Genomic DNA, 24,069 nt, shown 5'->3' with positions numbered 1-24,069 from the left:
TAGTGATGCTTATCACTAGCGGCCCTGTGGCCCAGTCCTATTGGGGCAACGATGATGGTGGTGTCCCTTAATCTGATGTTTCTGGACAAGCAGAGGTATATACCAAATTTGGAGACTGAACTCCAGCTACTTACAGTCTCTCGTCGCTTTCAGTGTTGCGGTCTTACCCTTCCTGGCTGTCTCTCCGCAGCGCTGGTTTCCAGGCGGCCGTACACTCACAGCGTCTCACGTGGTGTACTCGGCCAAGACGTGGCGTCCCACGTGACCTGGTTACCTGGGGTGCCGGCTGGACGCTGGTTTGACGTCACTGGTATGCGACTTGAGCTCCGGTTCTATGCCGGTAAAGAATCTAGTGTAGCGATATCTTTGTCTTTGTTGTAGAAAGCTTTCTTGTTCTTTCCAGGAATCCACGCTCACTCGGTATTTGCCTGGCAAATACCGAGTGAGCGTGGATTCCTGGAAAGAACAAGAAAGCTTTCTACAACAAAGACAAAGATATCGCTACACTAGATTCTTTACCGGCATAGAACCGGAGCTCAAGTCGCATACCAGTGACGTCAAACCAGCGTCCAGCCGGCACCCCAGGTAACCAGGTCACGTGGGACGCCACGTCTTGGCCGAGTACACCACGTGAGACGCTGTGAGTGTACGGCCGCCTGGAAACCAGCGCTGCGGAGAGACAGCCAGGAAGGGTAAGACCGCAACACTGAAAGCGACGAGAGACTGTAAGTAGCTGGAGTTCAGTCTCCAAATTTGGTATATACCTCTGCTTGTCCAGAAACATCAGATTAAGGGACACCACCATCATCGTTGCCCCAATAGGACTGGGCCACAGGGCCGCTAGTGATAAGCATCACTATAGCTTCAACGTCATTGGTTACAGTGAAATTGCACACTGTTGCAACATATGATTGGGACATTCATTCTGTCTTTACCATTGCAATCAGACTGTAAGTGTTGTCAATTCTATGTAGATTGATGCTGGGACCCTACCAGTGACGTTTTGCATATGTGTTTTATGTATGTTTTAATGGTTTTAAGGGTATGTTTTTAATATATTAATAAATATCTATATCATCTAGACATCCCTCTTGGAGTGCCCCCTCACTTTTCTATATTGTTTTTGATATTAATCTGTCCGGTTAATATTGGTTGATCATTTCCAACTATGTACAAATGATTGGTAATGGTGGCTTACCCTACTTGTTGGCTCTCACCTAGATCCGTAACGCCCTGTCACAACCGCAGTGTTTTCTGGATGTATGCCTAGTTATTCGCTTATGGAGATCCAACATCATATCGTACTTGTGGAGAGAGCCCTCATCAGAACTCATCAGACTTTTTAAGACTGACAAAGAGCAGTTTTGCACTGCCATATGGGACACACATGATCAATCCTGCTAACTCTTGTTAAGTGCATTGATTTGCTGCTGCCACTGGGCTATGCCCCATCCTCATTTTACACCAAGTAAGTTAGTTCTGTCCCCCACAATAGCACCAGTGTGTGTGGAGTTCCCACCGCATTATCACATAGACTAACAGCACTTTTTTTTGTAGGAAGCGGGACCTGGATCACAACTCCCTGCTACCATTGTGCATCGGACTGATTGACCCAGCAGTAGCCACTCCCAATTTAGACAAGATTGGAACATGATTTAAAATATTATACTAAAAAGCAGTGATCATATATTACATTACAAATGAAATGCCCATGGATTGGTAACACTAGTCTTCCCACCTCTGGGCTGAAACACGCATCATATTATAACATTGTAAACAATGTATTGGGGAAGAGTTCCACCATCTTATAAAACTTAATTTGAGGATCTACAGGTTAATTCTAAAAAAATTATTTTACCTAATTTCACTCACATACTGCAATAAAACAGGTAATGCATTGCATTTAATGTAAAGTATCGGGAGCTACATACAGTACATAGGAGAGGGAAGGAAAAAGCACTTGTGCAACAAAAAAGTCCAAATGGATCCAGCGAGTAAAATCAATGATTCTTTATTTCTTCATTCGTTCAACCATAAGACAGGTCTTCTTCATGGATTCATAGTATAAAGTATGATAGTTTATACTATGAATCCATGAAGACCTGTCTTATGGTTGAAACGCATTGATTTTATGCAGGAGCATTACTTGTTAATACATTTTTTTAAATGAAGAAATAAAGAATCATTGATTTTACTCGCTGGATCAATTTAGACTTTTAGGTTGGGTGTGAACACAGTCCGGATCCGTGCAGAGCAGGTCAGAGCACCTCTACCACTTGAGAGCTGGACTTTGTTCTATCTACAAGGTACTGTGCACTTGTACCCAGCCTGGGCCCCTGTGTCACTATTAGTGTTGATCGAGCACCAAAGCGCTCGGGTGCTCTGGTGCTCTGGTAGAGCACTTTGCAATGCTCGGATGTTCTACAGAGCACCCAAACACAATGGAAGTCAATGGGAGAAACCGAGCATTAAACCAGGCACCCCCTGCTCTAAAGAGGGGAGGGTGCCGGGTCCCACTGAGGTCTATGCAGAAGGGAGAGAGGCACTTAATACTGGCACATTGGGGGGGAGATGGCACTATGATACTGGCACATGGGGAGGTGGGTGGGAAGGAGAGAGGCACTTGATATTGGCACATTGGGGGGAGATGGCACTATGATACTGGCACATGGGGGAGAAGGAGAGGGGCACTTAATACTGGCACATTGGGGGGAGATGGCACTATGATACTGGCACATGGGGAGGTGGGTGGGAAGAAGAGAGGCACTTGATACTGGCATATTGGGGGGGAGATGGCACTATGATACTGGCACATAGTGGGGGGAAGGAGAGAGGCACTTGATACTGGCACTTTGGGGGGGGAGATATGGCACTATGATACTGGGACATGGGGGGAGGCACTTGATACTGGCACTTGGGGGGGTTTGGCACTTGATACTGGCACATGGGGGGGCATCTATGGGTCCCTTACTGGCACATTATTGGGGGGCATTATGGGGGTCCCTTTTTACTGGCACATTATTGGGGGACACTATGGGGGCATCTACTGAGGCCACAAAGAAGGGGTATTTTATATGCGGGGCTCTGTGTGGTACTAGTATTATCAGGGGGTTTATCTGTTTCTCCAGTATTGTATTGGGGAGCACAGCGGCACAGTATTGTGGTAGGATGATTTGTCCAAAAGATGCGAGAATGTAAGTAAGTAAACTAAGATTTTTTTTTTGTCAAAACTATTTCTGAAAGTTTCTGCCAGTATTTGAACTCACAACCTTCTACATTAGAGCCAAAAACCTTAAAGGGTTTCTACCACTTTGTTTTCACATAATTAGCTGTCAGACACTAGCGATCCGCTAGTGTCTGCTCTACCGAACCATCCTAATATAATTGCTTTTGGGGCAGCCGTTTCGCTGAAAAAAGAACTTATATTGATATGCTAATGACATCTCCCTGCTCAGACATCTCCACTGCACCTGTTCCTCGGAGCACTATGACGTCATCGGCGCAGGCGCAGTGGAGATGTCTGAGCAGGGAAGCGGTCAGACATTCACTGCGCATGTGCCGAATACATACGCTCACAGGGAGGATCGCATTCCGGAGGAGATGGGCGGGCTGGAGGGACGCGCTGGGCGGCGGCAGTTTGTGAAGGTAGACCAAGCCTCTAGGTGCTAATGACGCCCCCATAGCACCTAGAGGCTCATTAGCATATCTATATAAGTTCTTTTTTTAGCGAAACGGCTGCCCCAAAAGCAATTATATTAGGATGGTTCGGTAGAGCAGACACTAGCGGATCGCTAGTGTCTGAAAGCTAATTATGTGAAATGAAGTGGTAGAAACCCTTTAACCACTACGCTATACAGCTACATTTTAACCTGCAGTGAAATATGAAATGATACTTCTGCTGTATAGGAATACTTACTACATGACAAACTACTATGAAGTTTGAAGAGACAGAAGGATTTGAGCAGGCCTACATTGACAAAAGATCTGTGGTTAGTCCTCCACGATGTCTGGAACAACATCCCTGCCAAGTTCCTTCAAAAACTGTATGCAAGTGTACCTAATTGACACTATTTTGAAGACAAAGGCTGGTAACACCAAATATTGATTTGATTTAGATTTCTCTTTTCTTCATTCACTTAGCTTTTCTTAATTGAGAGAAATAATCCATTAACACTTCTATTTTGAAAAGCATTGTAACCTTGAAGCATTTTTCCACACATTTGCCTAAAACATTTGCACACTACTTTAATACACGTGATGCAAACAAAATTTAAAAACTTTTATTATGCTTTTATAGTTCTTGTTATTTAGTATAATGGTCCAAAAATTTAGAACCTGCTTTTTCTCATTTAGAAAGAAACTTTTCTGTCCTAAATTTCTAACTTGGTATTAGGCCTCTTTCACATGGTCAGTATTTTTACATCAGTATTTGTAAGGCTACTTTCACATTAGCGTTTTCAATTCCGCTATTGAGATCCGTCATAGGATCTCAATAGCGGAAGAAAACTCTTCAGTTTTGTCCCCATTCATTGTCAATGGGGACAAAACTGAACTGAACAAAACGGAATTCACCAAAATACATTCCGTTCCATTTGGTTGCGGATGTGGTGGTGGTGTGTGGTGCGTCCTGACACACAATGTAAGTCAATGGGGACAGATCCGCTTTCTCTGACACAATAGAAAACGGATCCGTCCCCCGTTGACTTTCAATAGTGTTCATGATGGATCCGTCATGGCTATAGAAGACATAATACAACCGGATCCGTTCATGACGGATGCATGCGGTTGTATTATTGTAACAGAAGCGTTTTTGCAGATCCATGACGGATCCGCAAAAAAAGCTAATGTGAAAGTAGTCTAAGCCAAAACCAGGAGTGGGTCCAAAACACAGAAGAGGCAAAATTATTTCTATTATACCTTTTCTTTGTAGGCCCCACTTCTGGTTTTGGCTTACAAATACTGATCAAATACTGATACAAAATATTGACTATGTGGAACAGACCGTATGCAAACATTTGAATGTTTTGGCTATCCATTTATAATTTTATCTAAATTCTCAATACAATCCATTATCACACAGCAGTATCAACTACAGGCTCTGCCGGTGATATATAAATCTGATATTGGAAACACAATAATATATTATTACATTTTATCTTATATATTATATTATCACTTCCAGATCACAAGTAGAAAAATCAGAACATTCTCAATTTCCACCTTACGCTATGTCATGTTACCTTTCCTTACCAAATATAGAAGAATAATAAGCCCGTGGGCGCAGAGCAAGCAATTTGTAGCCACCTCCAGTTCCTAATGCCATAACTAAGCCCGGCCAGAACCATTAGTCCCACTGCAAAGCAGACATGGCCGGTGATAGTGGCGTATGCACGATGAGAAGATCCCACCCACTCAGCAACTGTAAAATAAAAGTCGCATAATGTTTCTTTGAAAACTGATTAAAAAAAGTCACTGAAATTGTATTTTTAGATCTTTTTGTACAGATGTTATGATTAAATAATAAATATAATAATAAAATATATAATATACAGTGGTGCTTGAAAGTTTTTGAACCCTTCAGATTCAAAACGTTCTATATTTCTCCATAAATAGACCTAAAACTTCATCAGATTTTCACACAAGTCCTAACAGTAGATAAAGATAATCAAATTAAACAAATTAGTTAAAATATTAAGGCTGTATCACACCTGCAAATTTTTCAGCAGATGATTGCTAACAAGCATTCGTATGAACGTTTGTTAACGATCATCTGGCAATGTAATACTTCAGCCGATTGCACGATGAACGAGCAAACACTTGTTCATCGGGCAATTGTGATTTTTAAGCAGGCTTGAAAATTATAGTTTGTCGGTGGCAGATCGTGCTGTCTAATAACGATCTGCTGCCGGCAAACCACTATATATATATTCTGCTTCTTGTCATACGCCTAAGTAGATCTGGCAGGTATCTATCTTCTGCTCTGTCTGTAGTCTGCTTGGTTTGGGCCTGACTAGCTGAGGAGGTACTTAGCTTCTCCTGGTGTTTGGATAAGTACTCACAGGACTGCTCGCAGGGTATGGTGGTTTCTTCCTGGAGATCTATAGTTCTGGAGGGCTGCTTGCTTGTCACCAGCTGAGGTAGATGACTCAGGCTGGGAAGAGTGATCTTTAACCTCAGCCGAGGTTTGGATCCTAGGTTGAGATCCCTGTAACTGGGAGCTCCTACCAACACAGCCTTCCCCAGCCGGGGGGCTGGTACACACTAACTAACTTCCTTCTCCTCCTCATGAGACAGGACATGGGACCAGCCCACTTCTGCTCACACGGGCTGGAATCAACTATTCAAGGCTAGATACTAACTGACTATGGTCTGCTACACATGGCTGCCACCTGCTGGTGTACATTGAAATTACAGCAAATATATAATACAGGCCTAAAAATACATATAATGGCAAATGCAAAGTTAAATTACACAAAGTGACAATACGCATATACACCTGACATGATGTAGCAGGGAAACAGAAGTTTAGTGACATACTTCAGGATGTTACAGATGGATCTCTGTTCTTTAAATAAAACAGGTCACCCAACTCACACCTGATTGTCATCCCATTGATTGAAAACACCTGACTCTAATTTCACCTTTAATTCATCGGCTAATCCTAGATGTCCACATACTTTTGCCACAGACAGACATGTAATATTGGATCATTTTCCTCATCAAATAAATGACCAACTCTAATGTTTCTGACACATTTATTTGATTTGGTTTTATCTACTTTTAGGACTTGTATGAAAATCTGATGTAGTTTTAGGTCAACTTTTTGCAGAAATATAAAAAATTGTGAAAGGTTCACAAAGTTTCAAGCACCAATATAATTCTCATTTATGAGATGTTTATTGTCATTATATAATTCACACTGTGATCTTCCAGCTTACATGTGTTTTTCAATCAAAATTACTGCTCATGAATATTTATTAGGGGCTCAGCCCTATTAAAGTACATATTTAGCATAAATTGCCCTGTTGTGTGACCTCACTTTCCCCTCTGAGCAAAAGTTAATATAATTTGTCAAGCTTTTAGTCTCCTGTACAGACACTTGCAGTACCCCAGAATAGGATACTTGCAAAGTAGTTTTTTGTTACATAATGCTCTGATGTATTCTATAACTCAGTATTCGGCTGTATGGATCAGTTAGGGTTAACAATCCTGACTCTGCCTTTGTAGAAAGCTATGTGATGTACTTAGTTCACTGTAGTGTTAGCTGAGGAAGTGAGAGGAGCAACATGTTATCACTCCTTGGAACTTTGCATCAAGAAAGCCATCTCTCCTCTACAAGGAAGCATTTGCAAGACTGAGCATTAAACTCATTTATTGCTCACTAAGATTTTCTGGAAAGCTATTAAAATAGCAAAAAGCCATACTGAATATTTTATGTAAATTAAGTTTTACTATGTTCGTTTGGTCCCCATGCAGTTTCATTTTTGTCTAAAGCACATCCCCTGTTCACGATGAATTTTGATCCTGCATAAAATATGGGATGACTCGACAAGAGAGCATTCCTATAAGGAACCATGTTATAGAACAGGAGGAGCTGAGCAGATTGATATAAAGTTCTGTGGGGAAAGATTCAGTATTAGTTTTATTTTATTATTCATCTATGTCTTTCCTCATTCTGAGCCTAAGAGTCATGTGGGCGGTCCTAATTAGTCCGTCTTCCTGTGTGAGTGTGCATATGAAGATAACTATCAGTCACTGATTAGGCCCGACCCACATGACTTCTTAGCTCAGAATAAGCAGAGATTTAGATGACTAAATTGACTATTTACTGAATATTTTCCAATAAAACTATATATCAATCTGCTCAGCTTCTTCTGCTCTATAACTGCCTGCAGAATGGACTACATTTTCATGGTGACAGGTTCCCTTTTAACAAGCTTTAGGTTGTTTATGATAAGTAAATTAGATTGTGAGCCCCACTATGGTCATGAACTAAGGGACTTTTTGCACAGGTTGAGGATTGGGTTGGTTACTAGGGAAGAATGTTTGTATGAATGCTTGTTCCCAACAACTGCCTTGTGTAATGGTGCCCTTGACCATCTTTAATATGGTCCTTAAAATCATCGTTGGTGGGCAGGGCATTATCCTGTGTGAACCAAGATCTGCTGCCAACTAACAATGTATCCGTATGAAAACAAACAATGGCAGTAGCAATCATGGGGGTTGCATCGAAACGAGCCGGCAATGATCGTTCATTCACAATCATTGTCCTAAGTATTTGCCTAACATGGTGGATACATTCGCAATGTCCATCAGTGTGGAACATAGATAAGGTAACATACAGATGCAAGAAAAAGTATGTGAACCATTTGGAATTATATGGATCTCTGCACAAATTGATCATAAAATGTGATCTGATCTTCATCTTAGTCACAACAATAGACATTCACAGTCTGCTTTAACTAATAATATACAAATAATTAAATGTTACCATGTTTTTATTGAACACACCATGTAAACATTCACAGTGCAGGTGGAAAAAGTATGTGAACCCTTGGATTTAATAACTGGTTGAACCTCCTTTGGCAGCAATAACTTTAACCAAACGTTTCCTGTAGTTGCAGATCAGACGTGCACAACGGTCAGGAGTAATTCTTGACCATTCCTCTTTACAGCACTGTTTCAGTTCAGCAATATTCTTGGGATGTCTGGTGTAAATCGCTTTCTTGAGGTCATGCCACAGCATCTCAATCGGGTTGAGGTCAGGACTCTGACTGGGCCACTCCAGAAGGCGTATTTTCTTCTGTTTAAGCCATTCTGTTGTTGATTTACTTCTATGCTTTGGGTCGCTGTCCTGTTGCAACACCCATCTTCTGTTGAGCTTCAGCTGGTGGACAGATGGCCTTAAGTTCTCCTGCAAAATGTCTTGATAAACTTGGGAATTCATTTTTCCTTCGATGATAGCAATCCATCCAGGCCCTGACGCAGCAAAGCAGACCCAAACCATGATGCCCCCACCACCATACTTCACAGTTGGGATGAGGTTTTGATGTTGGTGGGCTGTGCCTCTTTTTCTCCACACATAGTGTTGTGTATTTCTTCCAAACAACTCAACTTTGGTTTCATCTGTCCACCAAATTTTTTGCCAGTACTGCTGTGGAACATCCAGGTGCTCTTGTGCAAACTGTAAACGTGCAGCAATGTTTTTTTTGGACAGCAGTGGCTTCCTCTGTGGTATCCTCCCATGAAATCTATTCTTGTTTAGTGTTTTACATATCGTATCGTACAGGGATGTTAGCATATGCCAGAGACTTTTGTAAGTCTTTAGCAGACACTCTAGGATTCTTCTTCACCTCATTGGGCAGTCTGAGCTGTGCTCTTGCAGTCATCTTTACAGGACGGCCAGTCCTAGGGAGAGTAGCAGCAGTGCTGAACTTTCTCCATTTATAGACAATTTGTCTTACCGTGGACTGATGAACAGCAAGGCTTTTGGAGATACTTTTATAACCCTTTCCAGCTTTATGCAAGTCAACAATTCTTAATCGTATGTCTTCTGAGAGCTCTTTTGTGCGAGGCATCCTTCACATCAGGCAATGCTTCTGGTGAAAAGCAAACCCAGAACTAGTGTGTGTTTTTTTATAGAGCAGGGCAACTGTAACCAACACCTCCAATCTCATCTCATTGATTGGACTACAGTTGGCTGACACCTCACTCCAATTAGCTCTTGGAGATGTCATTAGTCTAGGGGTTCACATAATTTTTCCACCTGCACTGTGAATGTTTACATGGTGTGTTCACTAAAAACATGGTAACATTTAATTATTTGTGTGTTATTAGTTTAAGCAGACTGTGATTGTCTATTGTTGTGACTTAGATGAAGATCAGATCACATTTTATGACCAATTTGTGCAGAAATCCATATAATTCCAAAGGGTTCACATACTTTTTTTTGCAACTGTAAATAGGATTAGGTGAGCAAACTAGACAACTCTGTTGCATTGGAACCTTTTTAAAAATTTCATTGGTCAGATAAACATAAAACATCTGAAAATAATAATGGAAAGTATTTTTACCTAATACAAGATTGTTAATCAGGACCCCTGACATAGCCATTCCCACCACACATCTCAATGCTATGTAGACGTAAAATTCTGTGACAAATGCCGCTCCGATGCCAAATGAGAACATTAGTAACATGGAGATTAATATAACAGGACGCCTCCCAATCCTTTAAAACACAGCGATAAACATACATAAAATGTTAATTGTACAATTCTATTGTCATACAAAGAGGTTAGTATCATATTTTGCCAAAGATGTGATACTGTGCAGTCAAGGTGAGTTATAGCATATGACTTAGGTCTAGGGGATTCTACACTTTGTAATCTGATTAATGTTAACGTTGGTTAACTTTTATTCATAGTTTTATGTTCTCTTGGGGTGTATATTGATCCTAGTTCAAAACTATCTTATAAAAATGAGACATCCTTTTGAAAGGAAAGTGCTAACAGTGAAGGTGCTGGTGAGGTTTTGCTGTTTGGGATATTTTATATTCTTCATATAATGTTTTCCATCAGTATATTACAATTCAGGGCCAGATCCCTGTAGTAGATAATAGTAGATAATATAATATCATTCACTCTGAAAAAAATATATAATTTCGGTTATACTTTTTATAAAGACCCCTTGCAATATCTTGTGTTGTTGCATTCCTCTGTTATTGCTCCTGAAAATGTATAAATCAATAATGTCCCTACAAAGATTGTTGGCCCTGATAAGAGAGTGTCAAACTAACTATGGACAGGCCCCTTTGACAAGGGGAATTATAACATATAATTGGTAATCTGTTCACACATTGCCAAGAGGAAAAAATGAACAATAGCAGAAATGTACAAAATGCTCTAGAATTGCTATTTCAGCAAAAAATGCCAGCCCTTAGGGCTCATTCAGACGGCCATAGTGTTTTGCAGTCTGCAAATGGTGGATCCAGAAAAAACAGATACCGGTGGTATGAGTTCGGCATTTTGTGGACCACACATGGGCGGCACTATGATAGAAATGAATTGTGGACAGGAATACGACATGCTTTATCTTTCTTGTGGGGCCGCGGAACAGAACTACGGGTGCGGACAGCACAAGGTATGCTGTCCGCATCTTTTGCAGCCCCATTGAAATGAATGGGTCCGCACCTGTTCCGCAAAATTGCGGAACGGATGCGGACTCATTCATACAATCGTCTGAATGAGCCCTAAGACTCTTAGGGACAGCTCCTGCATTAAAGAGGAATAATTGCCACTCATGAATAATTGCCACTCATGACATGGACTCATGACAAAGCCGCCAGGACCAATCTATGTACTGTAGTACATACTTGACTCATCCAGTACTCCTAGGATTAAATGCACCCATTGATTTTGGCTACTAGGAAATCTAATAGATGCCAGAAAAGGAGAACCTGTTCGCTCTGTTGACATATCTGTGTCCTAAATACTTGTGTTCTCCATATAATGGCAATTCTAGAGCCACATCTTTTTAGAATTCTGCATTGTACTGGTCCTTTGTTAATACTCCACAGGATCACATGCCCCGCTTCAAATGGATTGTTTTGATGACAAATCCTATAATGAGTCGGAAATTTAATTTTCATAGTATCATATTGGTGGGGGTCTCACTCCTAGCAGCCCACCAATGAGCTATTTAAGGGGCCCACGGCACTAATTCGGGCACTACGGCCTCTTCAGTGTTTACCTGCACGCTGTCTACAGTGTAACAGCAGTGCTAAAGTAATTACAGCTTTCATCCCATTAACTTCAATGGGAGAGGAAGCTGTCATTATTCTGCAACACCGCTACAATGTAGACAGCGTGCAGGTAAAAATGGAAGATGTAGCACTGGAATGAGTACCACAGCCGCTTCAAACAGTTGATCAGCAGGGGCGCCGGGAGTCAAACCCCCACCGATCTGATACTGTGCTGGAAACAGGTCATCAATATCATGGAAACAAAATAACTTTTAACTTCTCATCATGACTCTTAGGCTACTTTCACACTACGGTTCAGAGCGGGTCCGTCTGATGTCTGCTCAGACGGATCCGCTCCTATAATGCAGACGTTTGGATCCGTCCAGAACGGATCCGTCTGCATTATAGTTGAAAAAAATTTCTAAGTGTGAAAGTAGCCTGAACGGATCCGTCCAGACTTTACATTGAAAGTCAATGGGGGACGGATCCGTTTGAAGATTGAGCCATATTGTGTCATCTTCAAACGGATCCGTCCCCATTGACTTACATTGTAAGTCTGGACGGATCCGCTTGCCTCCGCACGGCCAGGTGTCCGCTTGCTGAGCGGAGCGGAGGCTGAACGCCGCCAGACTAATGCATTCTGAGCGGATCCGCGTCCACTCAGAATGCATTAGGGCAGTACGGATGCGTTCGGAGCCGCTTGTGAGCCCCTTCAAACGGAGCTCACAAGCGGAGCCCCGAACGCTAGTGTGAAAGTAGCCTTATTCACAACCTAGAGGATCTAGTATAGAAAATGTTTGTTCTGTACAAACCTACCATGCTGCTAATAATAACAACTTACCTATCTCCTAAGGGACCAAAAATAATGGATCCAATAAGGAGTCCCGACATGTAAATGGCCTGAGAAATGTCAGTTTCTTCTTTTCTGTGACACACCAAGTTGAACTGAATGGCAAAAAATATTCTAATTATATTGAGGCTAAATTATACTGTACCCTCTAAACATGAGTGATCAAAAACCTGTACACTGAATATTTTACTTCTACATACATTTATAATTTCTGACAGATTATCATGCCGTACAGTATATAGTGAAGTGATTTAATGTAAACATACACAGTCCAATCACATTATTATGACCACTTCCCACTTTCGACATCACCAGCGCGTAGCTCATGAAGGAGGTCACGTGCGGTGAGCTGTCTTGGTGGGTAGATAAGGTGTGTGATAGTCTGCACACACATCCCTCGTTGCTGTCATGGATAAAAGGGATTTATCAGAGTTGTAAAAAGGGATAATTATTGGCTTTTGGGCCGGGAGTGGCGGTATTTCTGTTACTGCGCAGTTTGTGAACGGTTTATGTGCTGCTGTGGTGAAAGTGTATCGTGAGTGGACAAATGGCGCCATGGTGAATAAGTGACATGGAAACTGCAGAGCACCACGTGCTATTGATGTGAGAGGTGAATATTCGTTATGAAGGTGCGCGAGGGCGGACTCACGGGCTACAGTGAAGCAGCTCACCACCAAAATAAACCAGGCGACTACCAGATGTGTGTCGAAAACAACAGTCCAGCGAGCCCCACTGCATAGGGTACTCCAAAGCAGACGGATGGTCACTGCACCTATGCTAAGGAAGTTACATCTGCAGAAAAGGCTTTCATTTTCACAGCAGTATTGGAATTGGATTTCCACTGATTGGCAAAGTGTTGCCTTCTCAGATGAGTCACGTTATCTGCTTCATTGAGCGGATGGACGAGAAACGCACTTGTCAGTACATTGTAATGGTTTTGCATTTCAATAGGTGGCCTCTGTTGAGAAATCGGCTTTTTCGTTTTATGCTAATTAGCCCCTGAGTGAAACGAGGGAGGTGCCATTGCACTTAGCTGCACCAGAGGCTCTGCTTCTTTTCATTCCCGGCAGAACCCCAGCACTTTGACTGACAGGTCCAGGCAGTGCAGATGTACTCACTCCTGGCACTGAAGTCTCACGGCAGCACGATCTCCAGCCATATACCGCCAAACACTGTGCGCTAGACTTCAGGGCCAGGCATGAGTACATGTGGTGGGAGAGTATCCAGGAATGAAAAGGAGCTGAGCCTCAGGTGCAATGGTACTGCCCTTAACAAAGAGGTTCTGAAGCAGTTTGTGTTTAGTATAAGGAATAATGTTAACCCTACTATAAATGATTAAGATTAGAAGTCACCTTGTTGTCCTGTAACCTGTATTATTGTATCATATACAGTATTTAGCACATTATATATAATGACTATATTCAATATAGTACAGTGACAATATAGATTTGTTAATGTCTCTCTATGTAAGACATATGATAAAAATAACATTGGCCTACAGTTATGAATGAGAGTGCACCTAGATGTTGTAAATTGCGCCAAATTTTGGTGCAGTTTGGAGTATGTAGTTTAAGAAAAATCCATTAAAAATTGCTTAATTGGAAAGAATGTGGATTAGAAGGATAGAGGACGTGACCCAAGAAAACACATTTTGATCCAAAATTGTGCCACAGTTTGGACGTAAAATTTTGTTGCAAAGTACAGATGCTTTTACGAAAGCAGATCATTGGGCAAATTATTGGACCCATTATCAGCAATGAATGTTGGTACCGATAATTGGCCTGTGTAAACATACCACCGATCACCTGATAAACAAGCAAATGCTCATTCATTTGGTGAAAGCATCTTTGATGTTGCACAATAAATCATTGTCGGCAGCAGATCTCCCTGTGTAAACAGGAATGTGCTGCTGCAAACTATGAATCTGTGTGGAGGAGGCGAAGGATCTCCGTACAATCTAATGTGGAAGGTTTACTAGTGATGATTAAATGTGTACAGACCTCAGTGACCAGCGTGGACTCTTGCTGTGACGTGTCGTACACCCATCCATTCCGGCATTCCTCCGTGCTGTTTAGTCCATTCCTCTCAATGGATTCAATACTCCAGTTCACTGGAGTGTACATGAGGCATTGCTCGTAGCCTCCACGTTCATTGCGAGGGATGGTTAAATTCAGCTGGTAGTCCTCAGTTAGATTTGGGTTTTTCTCCAGGATCCAGTTGGTATTGCAGTGGTGAGGCACAGAGATTCCCATAAACACCTGCCCAAACATGTGGAAGGCATTAAACACACTCAGGAAACACAACATGAAGACCAAACATTTCTGAAAGCGACCAAATTCTCCAACATGTTTTAGGATTTCCCCAAAGTCCGTCATTGTCATCTGATTCAGAGTTGAGTGAAATGCTTCAGTGAGACAGACAGAAATTAATGTTTAATCCTTGTCAACGTGCCACCTTGAAAGAGCCAAAGTCTCACATTTATCCCTTGGGTTAATTTTATGCAATACTTTTGTAATTTATGAGAACTTTGCCTGGAAATACTCTTGTATTTTTATCACAGCCATTTTTCAAAAAGCAACTGCCCAGAGATTGGACACCTTTGTATTTGTCCTTATTTGTGGATTAGTGTTAGATTCTGCTAGAATAGTTTTGTAGTTTTTTGTTTAAAAAAAGCAAACTTCCACATCCCCTTTTTCCACAAACGAAGGGCTAATGCACACGAACATATGTCATCCGTATTTCATCCGTATTTTGCGGATCCATAGTGTAGAAATGCTTTGCCTAGCCCATATTGCTCATGTGTTTGGTGATTAATAAGTTACTGTTTCTGTATACGATCCACAAAAAAACGGATCAAATACGGAAACCATACAGATATGTTTTGTGCAATAATGGAACGGAAGAGGACTTAAGGCTACATGCACACGAATGTTGTTGTTTCCATGTCCGTTCCGTTTTTTTTGCGGATAGGATGCGGACCCATTCATTTCAATGGGTCCGCATAAAATGCAGACAGCCCACTGTGTGCTGTCCGCATCAGTATGTCTGTTCCGTAGCCCCGCAAAAAAAATAGAACATGTCCTATTCTTGTCCGTTTTAGGCATTTTTACAATGATCTGCAAAAAAAAAACGGATGGCATACGGATGTTATCCGTTTTCTTTTGCGGACCGCAAAATACATATGGTCATGTGCATGTAGCCTAAATCAGAGAAAAAAAAAACATCAGATACCGAATAACGGATCAGTGAAAAACGGACTTTAAAACAACAAAGGTCGTGTGCATGAGCCTTTACTGTTATAAATGCCACTGTGTCAACCATCAACCCAAACACTGAAATACTGAGCTGGAGATGCAAATAATTTAAGACAGGCATGCTCAACCTGCGGCCCTCCAGCTGTTGCAAAACTACAACTCCCATTATGCCCTGCTGTAGGCTGATGGCTGTAAGCTGTCCGGGCATGCTGGGAGTTGTAGTTTTGCAACAGCTGGAGGGCCGCAGGTTGGGCATCCCTGATTTAAGAGATTCTGGGTCAGTGTAATGTTCAATATGAATTTACTATGGAAGCCATGTGATTGTGGGGACTGGGCAGTATGTGATAGGGCTGTGATGGTTAACCTCCGACACTCCAGCTGTGGTAAAACTACAACTCCCAAGATGCACCCTTGCTTGGCTGTTCTCAGAACTCCATAGAAATGAATGGAGCATGCTGGGAGTTGTAGTTCCACCACAGCTGGAGTGACGGAGGTTAGCCATCACTGTGATAGGGGCAGTGATTAGCAGAAGGAAAGCAACAATATATGCAGTGTAGTAAAAGAGGCCAATCTGTGACGACAAGACATAGATGCATATATCTTACTACAGTATTCTTGGCAAAATTTGTTGGAGTGAAGGTGCAGGAATGTAATATATAGTTACGTAGTTCATAAAGTTGAAAAAACACACAGATCCATCAAGTCCAACCTAAATCCTGAAGGGAGGCAAAAACCCTGTTCAGACAGCCTCCAACTACCTTTTACTAGGGGGAAATCTTCCTTCCTGACTCCAAAAATATAGTCATAAATCCCTGAATCAATTACCACATCTGCTGTAATCTAGTACAGTGCATGCACTCATTGAAAAAATAATGCACCCAGACAGAAATGTCAGAAAAGTCACACACAGTTATGTCTCAGGCAGATGTATAGATGATAACCAGTGTGGTCTGTATGTTTCCCTTGCTGCCTATAAAAAGGTTCTCAGAGGCTACTTTTAGGTAGAGATCGTTGACTGGTAGACATGCCTCTACAATGGACACAATTTTGTGGTCCACTATCCATACTGTACACAGGTGGCACCTTCTTTACACACTCCTGTCTCTACCTGGATTATTTCCAGGCGCTTAGCAGAAGAAAATGTGGTGTCACGACGACCATTACATGTCCTGCCTTTGACAGACAGATGTTGCCACCTGACAGCCAGAAACCTGGACTGCTATGGACTGGAATTGTATCGTCTTTAGCAACAAATCCTAGTAGTGAGCATATTTCAGCAGGATAATGCTCACCCACACACCACAAGGATTTCTCATGATTGTTTCCACTAGATTGTGATTGCAACACTTTCTTGGCCTGCCCGGTCATCAGCTTTATCGCCAGTTGAGTATTTATGGGACCAGTTGGGACACCAGCTTCAGTAACCTAAGAATGTGCAGGACCCACAGACCCAGCTGCAACATCTGTGGGAAAATGTGACACAAGATACCATATAGAACCTGTATGAGTGTCCCTGGGGCGAGAACTCAATGCTAGACATGAACTTTAGTGTTGTCAATCTAAGTGGAGGGGGCGTGTTTCAACCAATGGAGGCGCCTGTACTGTGCACCAGGGGTGTCGAGCAGCGCTCAAACCACATAAGCCCGCCTCTTGGTGTAACAGCAGCTGCTGTAGAACCTCACACTACACAACTGAGCTGCTGCAGAACCTCTAAATACACTCCGGAGCTGCTACAGAACCTCAAACCTGAACTGATACAGTTCAGGCTCTCTGAGGGGATAAAAGTCGATTCGCTCATCCCTAATGTTAACTCTGCTCCACACTGTTATTAGCTTTTCACTCATCTACAGCTAACACTAGACTGACTCACTTCCACCCCTGAGAAGAAAGGGTGGAGCCAGCCCTACCTAGCCACAGTAACTAGGGAACCTCCCACTCCATATACAGTCTATGGGACATACACAGTGCTCGAAATACATTAACATTTGTAGTGGGAACAATGCATAAGCACAGCCAAGACAACACAAGAGGGGCTTAGGGACAAGCAGAGCCAAGACTTGAACCCATCTCTAGAGAGACCTGAAAATGACTGTCCACCAACAGTCCAACCTGACAGAGCTTCATAGGATCTGCAAAGAGCATTGGCAGAAAAAACAGAAGTGTGCAAACCTTGTGGCATCATACCCAAGAAGACTGGAGGCTGTAATCGCTGCCAAAGATCCTTCAACTAAGTCCTGAGTAAAGGGTCTGAATATTTATCTCAATGCAAGATTTAATATTTTTCTTTTCAATAAATGCAATGATTTTGAACATTGGGGGAGAGTTATCAAGACTGCCGCTTTCTGCATCAGTCTTGATATCCCCTGCGCCACCGGAGGATGCTCCTAATTTATGGTGAGGAGCAGACTTTTTACAGTCCATGCGCCTAACAAGAAATCTCCAACATTCAGCTCGACCAAGCGCCATGACCTATCAAAACAGCTGATTAGCGGGGGAGCTGGGAATCGCCCGCCCACCAATCTAATATTGATGACCTATTCTGAAGATAGGTCATCAGTATCATTACAACAAATTCCCCATTTAAGATTTATTCATCTTGTCAGTGTCGAGTATAGAAATAGGAGTGTAAAGTTAAGCTCCACTGTTCACATTCATCCTTAGTAATCAGGTGAATGTTTCTGGTTGCTTAATTACTCTAGCAATTCATTTACAGGATATGCTATCACTCTGACCCCTTGATCCAAACAGTTCCTACATAACAGCGCAGTTTAGGTCCATAGTTTCCTGCACAGTTCTAGCAGAGGCTGCAAAACCACTTTTAGTCACAGAATAAGGGCTCATGCACACGAACGTATGTATTTTGCGGTCCACAAAAAACGGATCTAAAAAAATAGAATGACATCCGTGTGCATTTCATTTTTTACAGAACGGAACAGCTGGCCCCTAATAGAACAGTACTATCCTTTTCCGTAATGCGGACAATAATAGGACATGTTCTATTTTTTTGCGGAACGGAAATACGAAGATAAAGAATACGGACCCATCAAATGAATTGTTCCGCATACGGTCCGCAAAAAAATGGAATGGACATGGAAAGAAAATACGTTTGTGTGCATGAGTCCTAAAGCTGATTAAGATTAATGTTTGTAGGACTGTTAGACGGTCTAATGTGTAGGGGTCTTCCCCAGATATCATGGGAAAGATGCATTTGGCAGTTGGATTCAACCCTCCCAATCCGTTCTTCGGGAGATAAGCTGAGGAACCGAGCTTGCGCATGTGCATGGGGGAAGGTGGGGGGAAGGAATAGATGGCTATTGTTCGGGTGATACCATAGAGTTCCACTTTAAAAAACATATATGTTTTTCTCCATTTGGCCCAGACAACTGCTTTCAGCCACATCTCATCTCTAGAGAGTTTGACACATCTTAGGTTCCTCACTTTTCTATCATTATCCTCCCGAACCTGGCGCCACATCAATGTCATCCTGCTGCTACCCCCAATACTGTGCCCACTATGCACCACAATGCCCCCAAATACTATACTACAGAAATTATACTGCCATACAGATAGTCCCTCTATTGTAATATAAAAGTCATACCAATCACAATAATTCTCTCCCAGAGTGCCCTCATTAGTAACAGTGCCCCCAATAATGATAATACTGTACTACCCAAGTACTCCTTTATTGTGCCAAATAATAGTGCCCACCATAGTCCACCCATTAGTAATAAGCCAACTGTATAGCACCCCTATAGAGCTCCCTCCCTGTAGTGCCCCAGACCTTACAGTCCCCCAGACCTCATAGTGCCTCACTGTAGTGCCCACATTCCTTAAACTGACCCCCTCCAGGCCTTCTAGTGCCAAAACCTTATTGTACTCCCCTGTCGTGCCAACAATCCTTAGTTTCACCAGTCCTTAAACTACCCCTTGTAGTGCCCATAGTCCTTATAGTAGTGCCCCTATAGTGCCCACAGTCCTTATAGTGACCGCCTGTAGTGTCCTCAGTCTTTATAGTGCTCCCTTGTAGTGCCTCCGTTCTTAAACTGTCCCCTTGTAGTACCCCCAGTCCTTAATCTGACATCATCACACAACCTAAGACCCACCTGCACCGTACTACTTCTCATAGGCCTCAAGTCTAGTTGCTTGCGACCTATGAGAGAGAACTGTGGAACAGGGAGCAATTGGCTCCTGTGTTCCGCTGCAGTGATTCAACTGTATCACCGTCATGAGGACAGTGATACAGTTGTACCGTATTTTTCAGACTATAAGATTCACCTAGGATTTACAAGGGGAAAATAAGAAAAAAATATTTTTTCTTCAAGCCTCAGATCAGACCCCCCCCCAATTCTCATCAGACCACCATTCTATATCAGACCTCTGATCAGACCAGAAAATCAAACCCCCAAGCTCCATCAGACCTCAGATTAGACCCTCATCAGACCCCCCCAAGCTCCAACAGCCTCAGACCACACACCCAACCTCCGTCAGCCTCAGGTCAAACCCCATCAGACCCCTCACCTAGCCTCTAACAGCCTCAGATTAGACCCCCATCAGCCTCAGATCAGACCCCCATTAGAGCTCAGATCAGAACTCCTTCAGCATTAAATTAGATCCCCCATCAGACCTCAGATCAGACCCCCACCAGCGTCGGATTAGACCCCCCATCAGACTTCAGATCAGACCCCCTATCAGACTTCACATCAGACCCCCCATCAGTCTTAGATCAGACCCCATGAGCCTCAGATTAGACTCCCCATCAGACTTTAGATCAGAGCACCCATCAGCCTCAGATCAGACCCCCCATCAGACCAGATCAGATGATAAAAAAATTAATTAATTAATTTAAAAAATATACTTACCTTGCTTGCTCCGGACGGCGGTGCCACTGTACAGGACTCCCCGCTCCCTGGTCTTCAGCTCATAGCACAGCATCAGGTCATAGTGCGTGCCTATATGCACAACATCCTGACACTGTACGCAGTCTGCACGTAGTGCAAAGCAGGTCTGGAGAAGACCAGGGAGCAGTGGGTGAGTACTGCTAGTGCTTCTTTCACCGCTCCCTAGCCCCTCCCACATGCTGATAAATGCTTCCATAATGGTAGGGGTCATTAGCATTCGGACTATAAGAAGCACTCCCATGTGTCTTATATGTCCGGCGCACAGTACATTCGGGCCTTCGACAAAAGACCAGGACCCAGGCCCCGAACGTTTTCACCTAGCGATGCGCCTGCTTGTGATCTACGGGCCATCAGGCATCATTGAATTAAAAACAGACATGATTCTGTACTGGAAATCACTGCATGGGCTCAGACACACTTTCTGTGAACACAGTTCACCTTGCAATCCAGAAATGCAAGTTAAACCTGTGTCATGCAAAGAAGCCATATGTCAACATGGTCCAGAAACCCTGGCATTTTCTCAGGGCCGAGGTTCATACAAATTGAACTGAGGTAGAAAAATGTTCTGTGTTCAGATTATTAAAAATTTGGAATTCCTTTTGGAAACCATGGAGGCTTTGTCCTGTGGACTAAAGGGGAGTGGGGCCATCCAGTTCGAAAGCCTGCATCTTTGAGGTTTTAGAACTTCATATGCTCCCATGCAGGCACATTTCTTTCAGAGAAGGCCTTGCATATTTCAGCAAGACAATGATACACCACATACCGGATCCATCACAACACCATTGTTACGTAGAAGAAGAATTCGGGTGCTGAACTGGCTTGCTTGCAGTCCAGAACCTTCACCAATAGTAAATATTTGGAGCATAAAAAATATAGCAAAAAAACTTGGACTGTGGAGCAGCTATAATCCTACATTAGACAAGAATGGGACAAGATTCCTCCCCCAGGGGCGTACATAGAAATCATGGGGCCCCCATAGCAAATTTTTTGGGGTCCCTCCCTCCCCAGACAAATATAAAATACGATTTAAGTAACATATATAGTTATGATGCTTATATTGAGGACAGTGTGTGCCCAAAGCAGACTCCCCACCAGGTCCTGAATTTTTTATGTTTAACTTGCAACTCAGCGAGTTGCTCACTCCCTCTGTGAGGGGAGGGTGGCAGTGGCACAAGTTCTTCTTGCTGGTGACTGAGCCAGGCAGTGAGCATGCACTGCCCGCTCAGTTCTTTCTCCTGCTGCTGCGGTACACTAGCCAATCAGCAGCAGGACCCTAGCACTGCTGAAAGCTGATTGGCCAGTGCAGTGCCCAGCAGACAGAGGAGAGCGAATGGCATGCTCAGCTGGCTGAAGACATGGCCCCCGGTCCTTGCACTGTGTTTGCAGTGCACACAACACAATGCATGTAAAAGAAAAGAGGGGAGGGGCCTAAGCACAGGAGAAGGAGGGCCTAACCAAGCCCCAGATAGGGACTTGGGATGGAAGATCAGCCATACTTTAGACATTGCAGGGAGCGGGGTATTCCATCCACTCCAGGCCCCCCTTCCACGGGCCCCATAGCAGTTGCGTGGTCTGCCACAATTAGCGGGTTGCCACTGACTCCCCCCAAAACTCTAAAGATGGGAGGGATGGAGTGGTAGGAAAAGAAGGCTTTCACTGCTCTTCACTGCCCATGTCTACCAGGATGCCTTCCTTTTTCCTAAGAAGTGGCAAAAAAAAAAAAATACCACACCCACGGCAGATAGTCAAGAACATCTCCCTCTTGACAACCCCTGAGGAGGGGGTTCAAGAGGAGGCTGGGGACCCCATGCATAGCGGTGTTAGTGGTGGTAATAGTGGCACCCGTAGCCATGGTGTAGGCGGTGGGGGTGTAGCGACAGTGGCAGTCAGGGCAGTTGCAGAGCAGAGAATGGAGATGGAAGCCAAGGAACCTAACATGATATATCACAGTCTGATAAAAGCTGCAGGGAGGGAGAGGACTCCGATGATGATTGTGTGTTGGGCAGGACCTAGCCAGATCGGTGTGCCAGAATGGAGGAGGAGAAATCTGACGAGAAGGGTGGTGGTCGTGGTGACAATTTCGATTAGAGGCAATGTAGGGCCAAAACCCCCCAAAGAACTGTCAGGGCCAGATCTGCTTATATTGTGGTCAGCACAGGAACTGGTGATGCCTTAATACTATGGGTACGCAAAACATGCCGGACGTACGTCAAACTCGGCTTCTGCTAGATCTGTGTGAGCAACTTCCATGTGGAGCTTTTTCTCCACAAGGCTGGCACGCAAAACCATAACCGTGTGCAAGATCTGCAGCATTAAAAAAAGCCTTGGGTGTTCAAACACAAACATAGGTACTAGAACTGTTTTGCAACACATGAGGTAGCATCACCGGATTCTTTGGATACATACAACTGGCCAGCATTCCCAATCAGAACAAGTCTGTCCTCCTTCTCCTAGCCCTCTATGTGGCAGCCACCTCGCATGCCCAAACAGGGGCGCACCAACAGGCGGGGCCCAACGGATCTGGACCCTTCCCAGAAGCAGTCAGATTTTTTTTCCAGTAAGTGCGGCACCGCCAATTAGGTGAGACAATTGCCTTGGGTGGCGCTGGTGGGTGGTGGGGGTGGTGGCAGCGGTAGGGCAGTAGGAGATGAGCGCTTCCATTGTGGAAGCGCTGATCTCTATATTTATCAGTATCGCCATCTTCAGGACTGTGATACAGATGAATGCTACGGCGGGGTAGGGGAGAGCCGTCTCCCTTCCCCGTTCCTCTCATAGGCTGCAGTCACTAGTGTCTGCAGCCTATCAGAGACCAGCACAATGATGTCATTATCATCTCGCCGCCTGAGCCGGGCAGCATACAGCACGGGTCACAGGCTGGAAGAGGTCTGCATCGCATCGGAGACAGGCGCATGGAGGTAAGTATTATTGCTTATTTTAATGTTTTTTTAGTTGGCACAATGCAGGAGAGGAGCTAGGGGCACTAAGAAAGGGCATTTTTGATGGGCACATTATCGGGGGCACTATGGGGGCATCTGCTGTGGACACTAAGAAGGGGCATATTTTACTGGCATATTATGGGGGCACTATGGGGAAGGGGGAATGGGGAAGAGGAGCACTATGGAGGTATCTGCTGGGGGCACTAAGAAGGGGCATTTTACGCTGGTACATTATGGGGGGCACTATGGGGAAGGGGCATACATTATAGGGACATTAGCTCAACTGCAGGCACTAAAAGGGGGTATTTTTTGTACTAGCACACAGAACGGAGGCATTTTTGTACTACACATAATTAGGGGGATTTTTTTGCACATTATTAGGTATATTATT

At 43.5% G+C, this 24,069-nt stretch overlaps 1 protein-coding gene across 2 annotated transcripts in view; it reads right to left on the bottom strand.

Moving 5' to 3' along the window:
- The window catches only part of LOC121002339 (solute carrier family 22 member 13-like), a 52,191-nt gene extending 37,226 nt beyond the window's left edge, over positions 1-14,965 (bottom strand). For both annotated transcript variants that reach the window (XM_040433778.1, XM_040433779.1), the window contains exons 1-4: positions 14,591-14,965; positions 12,582-12,685; positions 10,074-10,228; positions 5,251-5,419 (exon numbers count right to left, since the gene is read on the bottom strand). In XM_040433778.1, the coding sequence (XP_040289712.1) occupies positions 5,251-5,419; positions 10,074-10,228; positions 12,582-12,685; positions 14,591-14,965 (803 nt within the window). The remainder of the gene's footprint in view (positions 1-5,250; positions 5,420-10,073; positions 10,229-12,581; positions 12,686-14,590) is intronic.
- Between the last annotated feature and the right edge of the window lie 9,104 nt (positions 14,966-24,069).

Source organism: Bufo bufo, chromosome 5 (genome assembly GCF_905171765.1).
Source record: "Bufo bufo chromosome 5, aBufBuf1.1, whole genome shotgun sequence".
Classification (NCBI taxonomy): Eukaryota; Metazoa; Chordata; class Amphibia; order Anura; family Bufonidae; genus Bufo; species Bufo bufo.
Note: the sequence above shows the minus strand (reverse complement) of the source record. Positions and strands in the feature narration are given on the sequence as shown.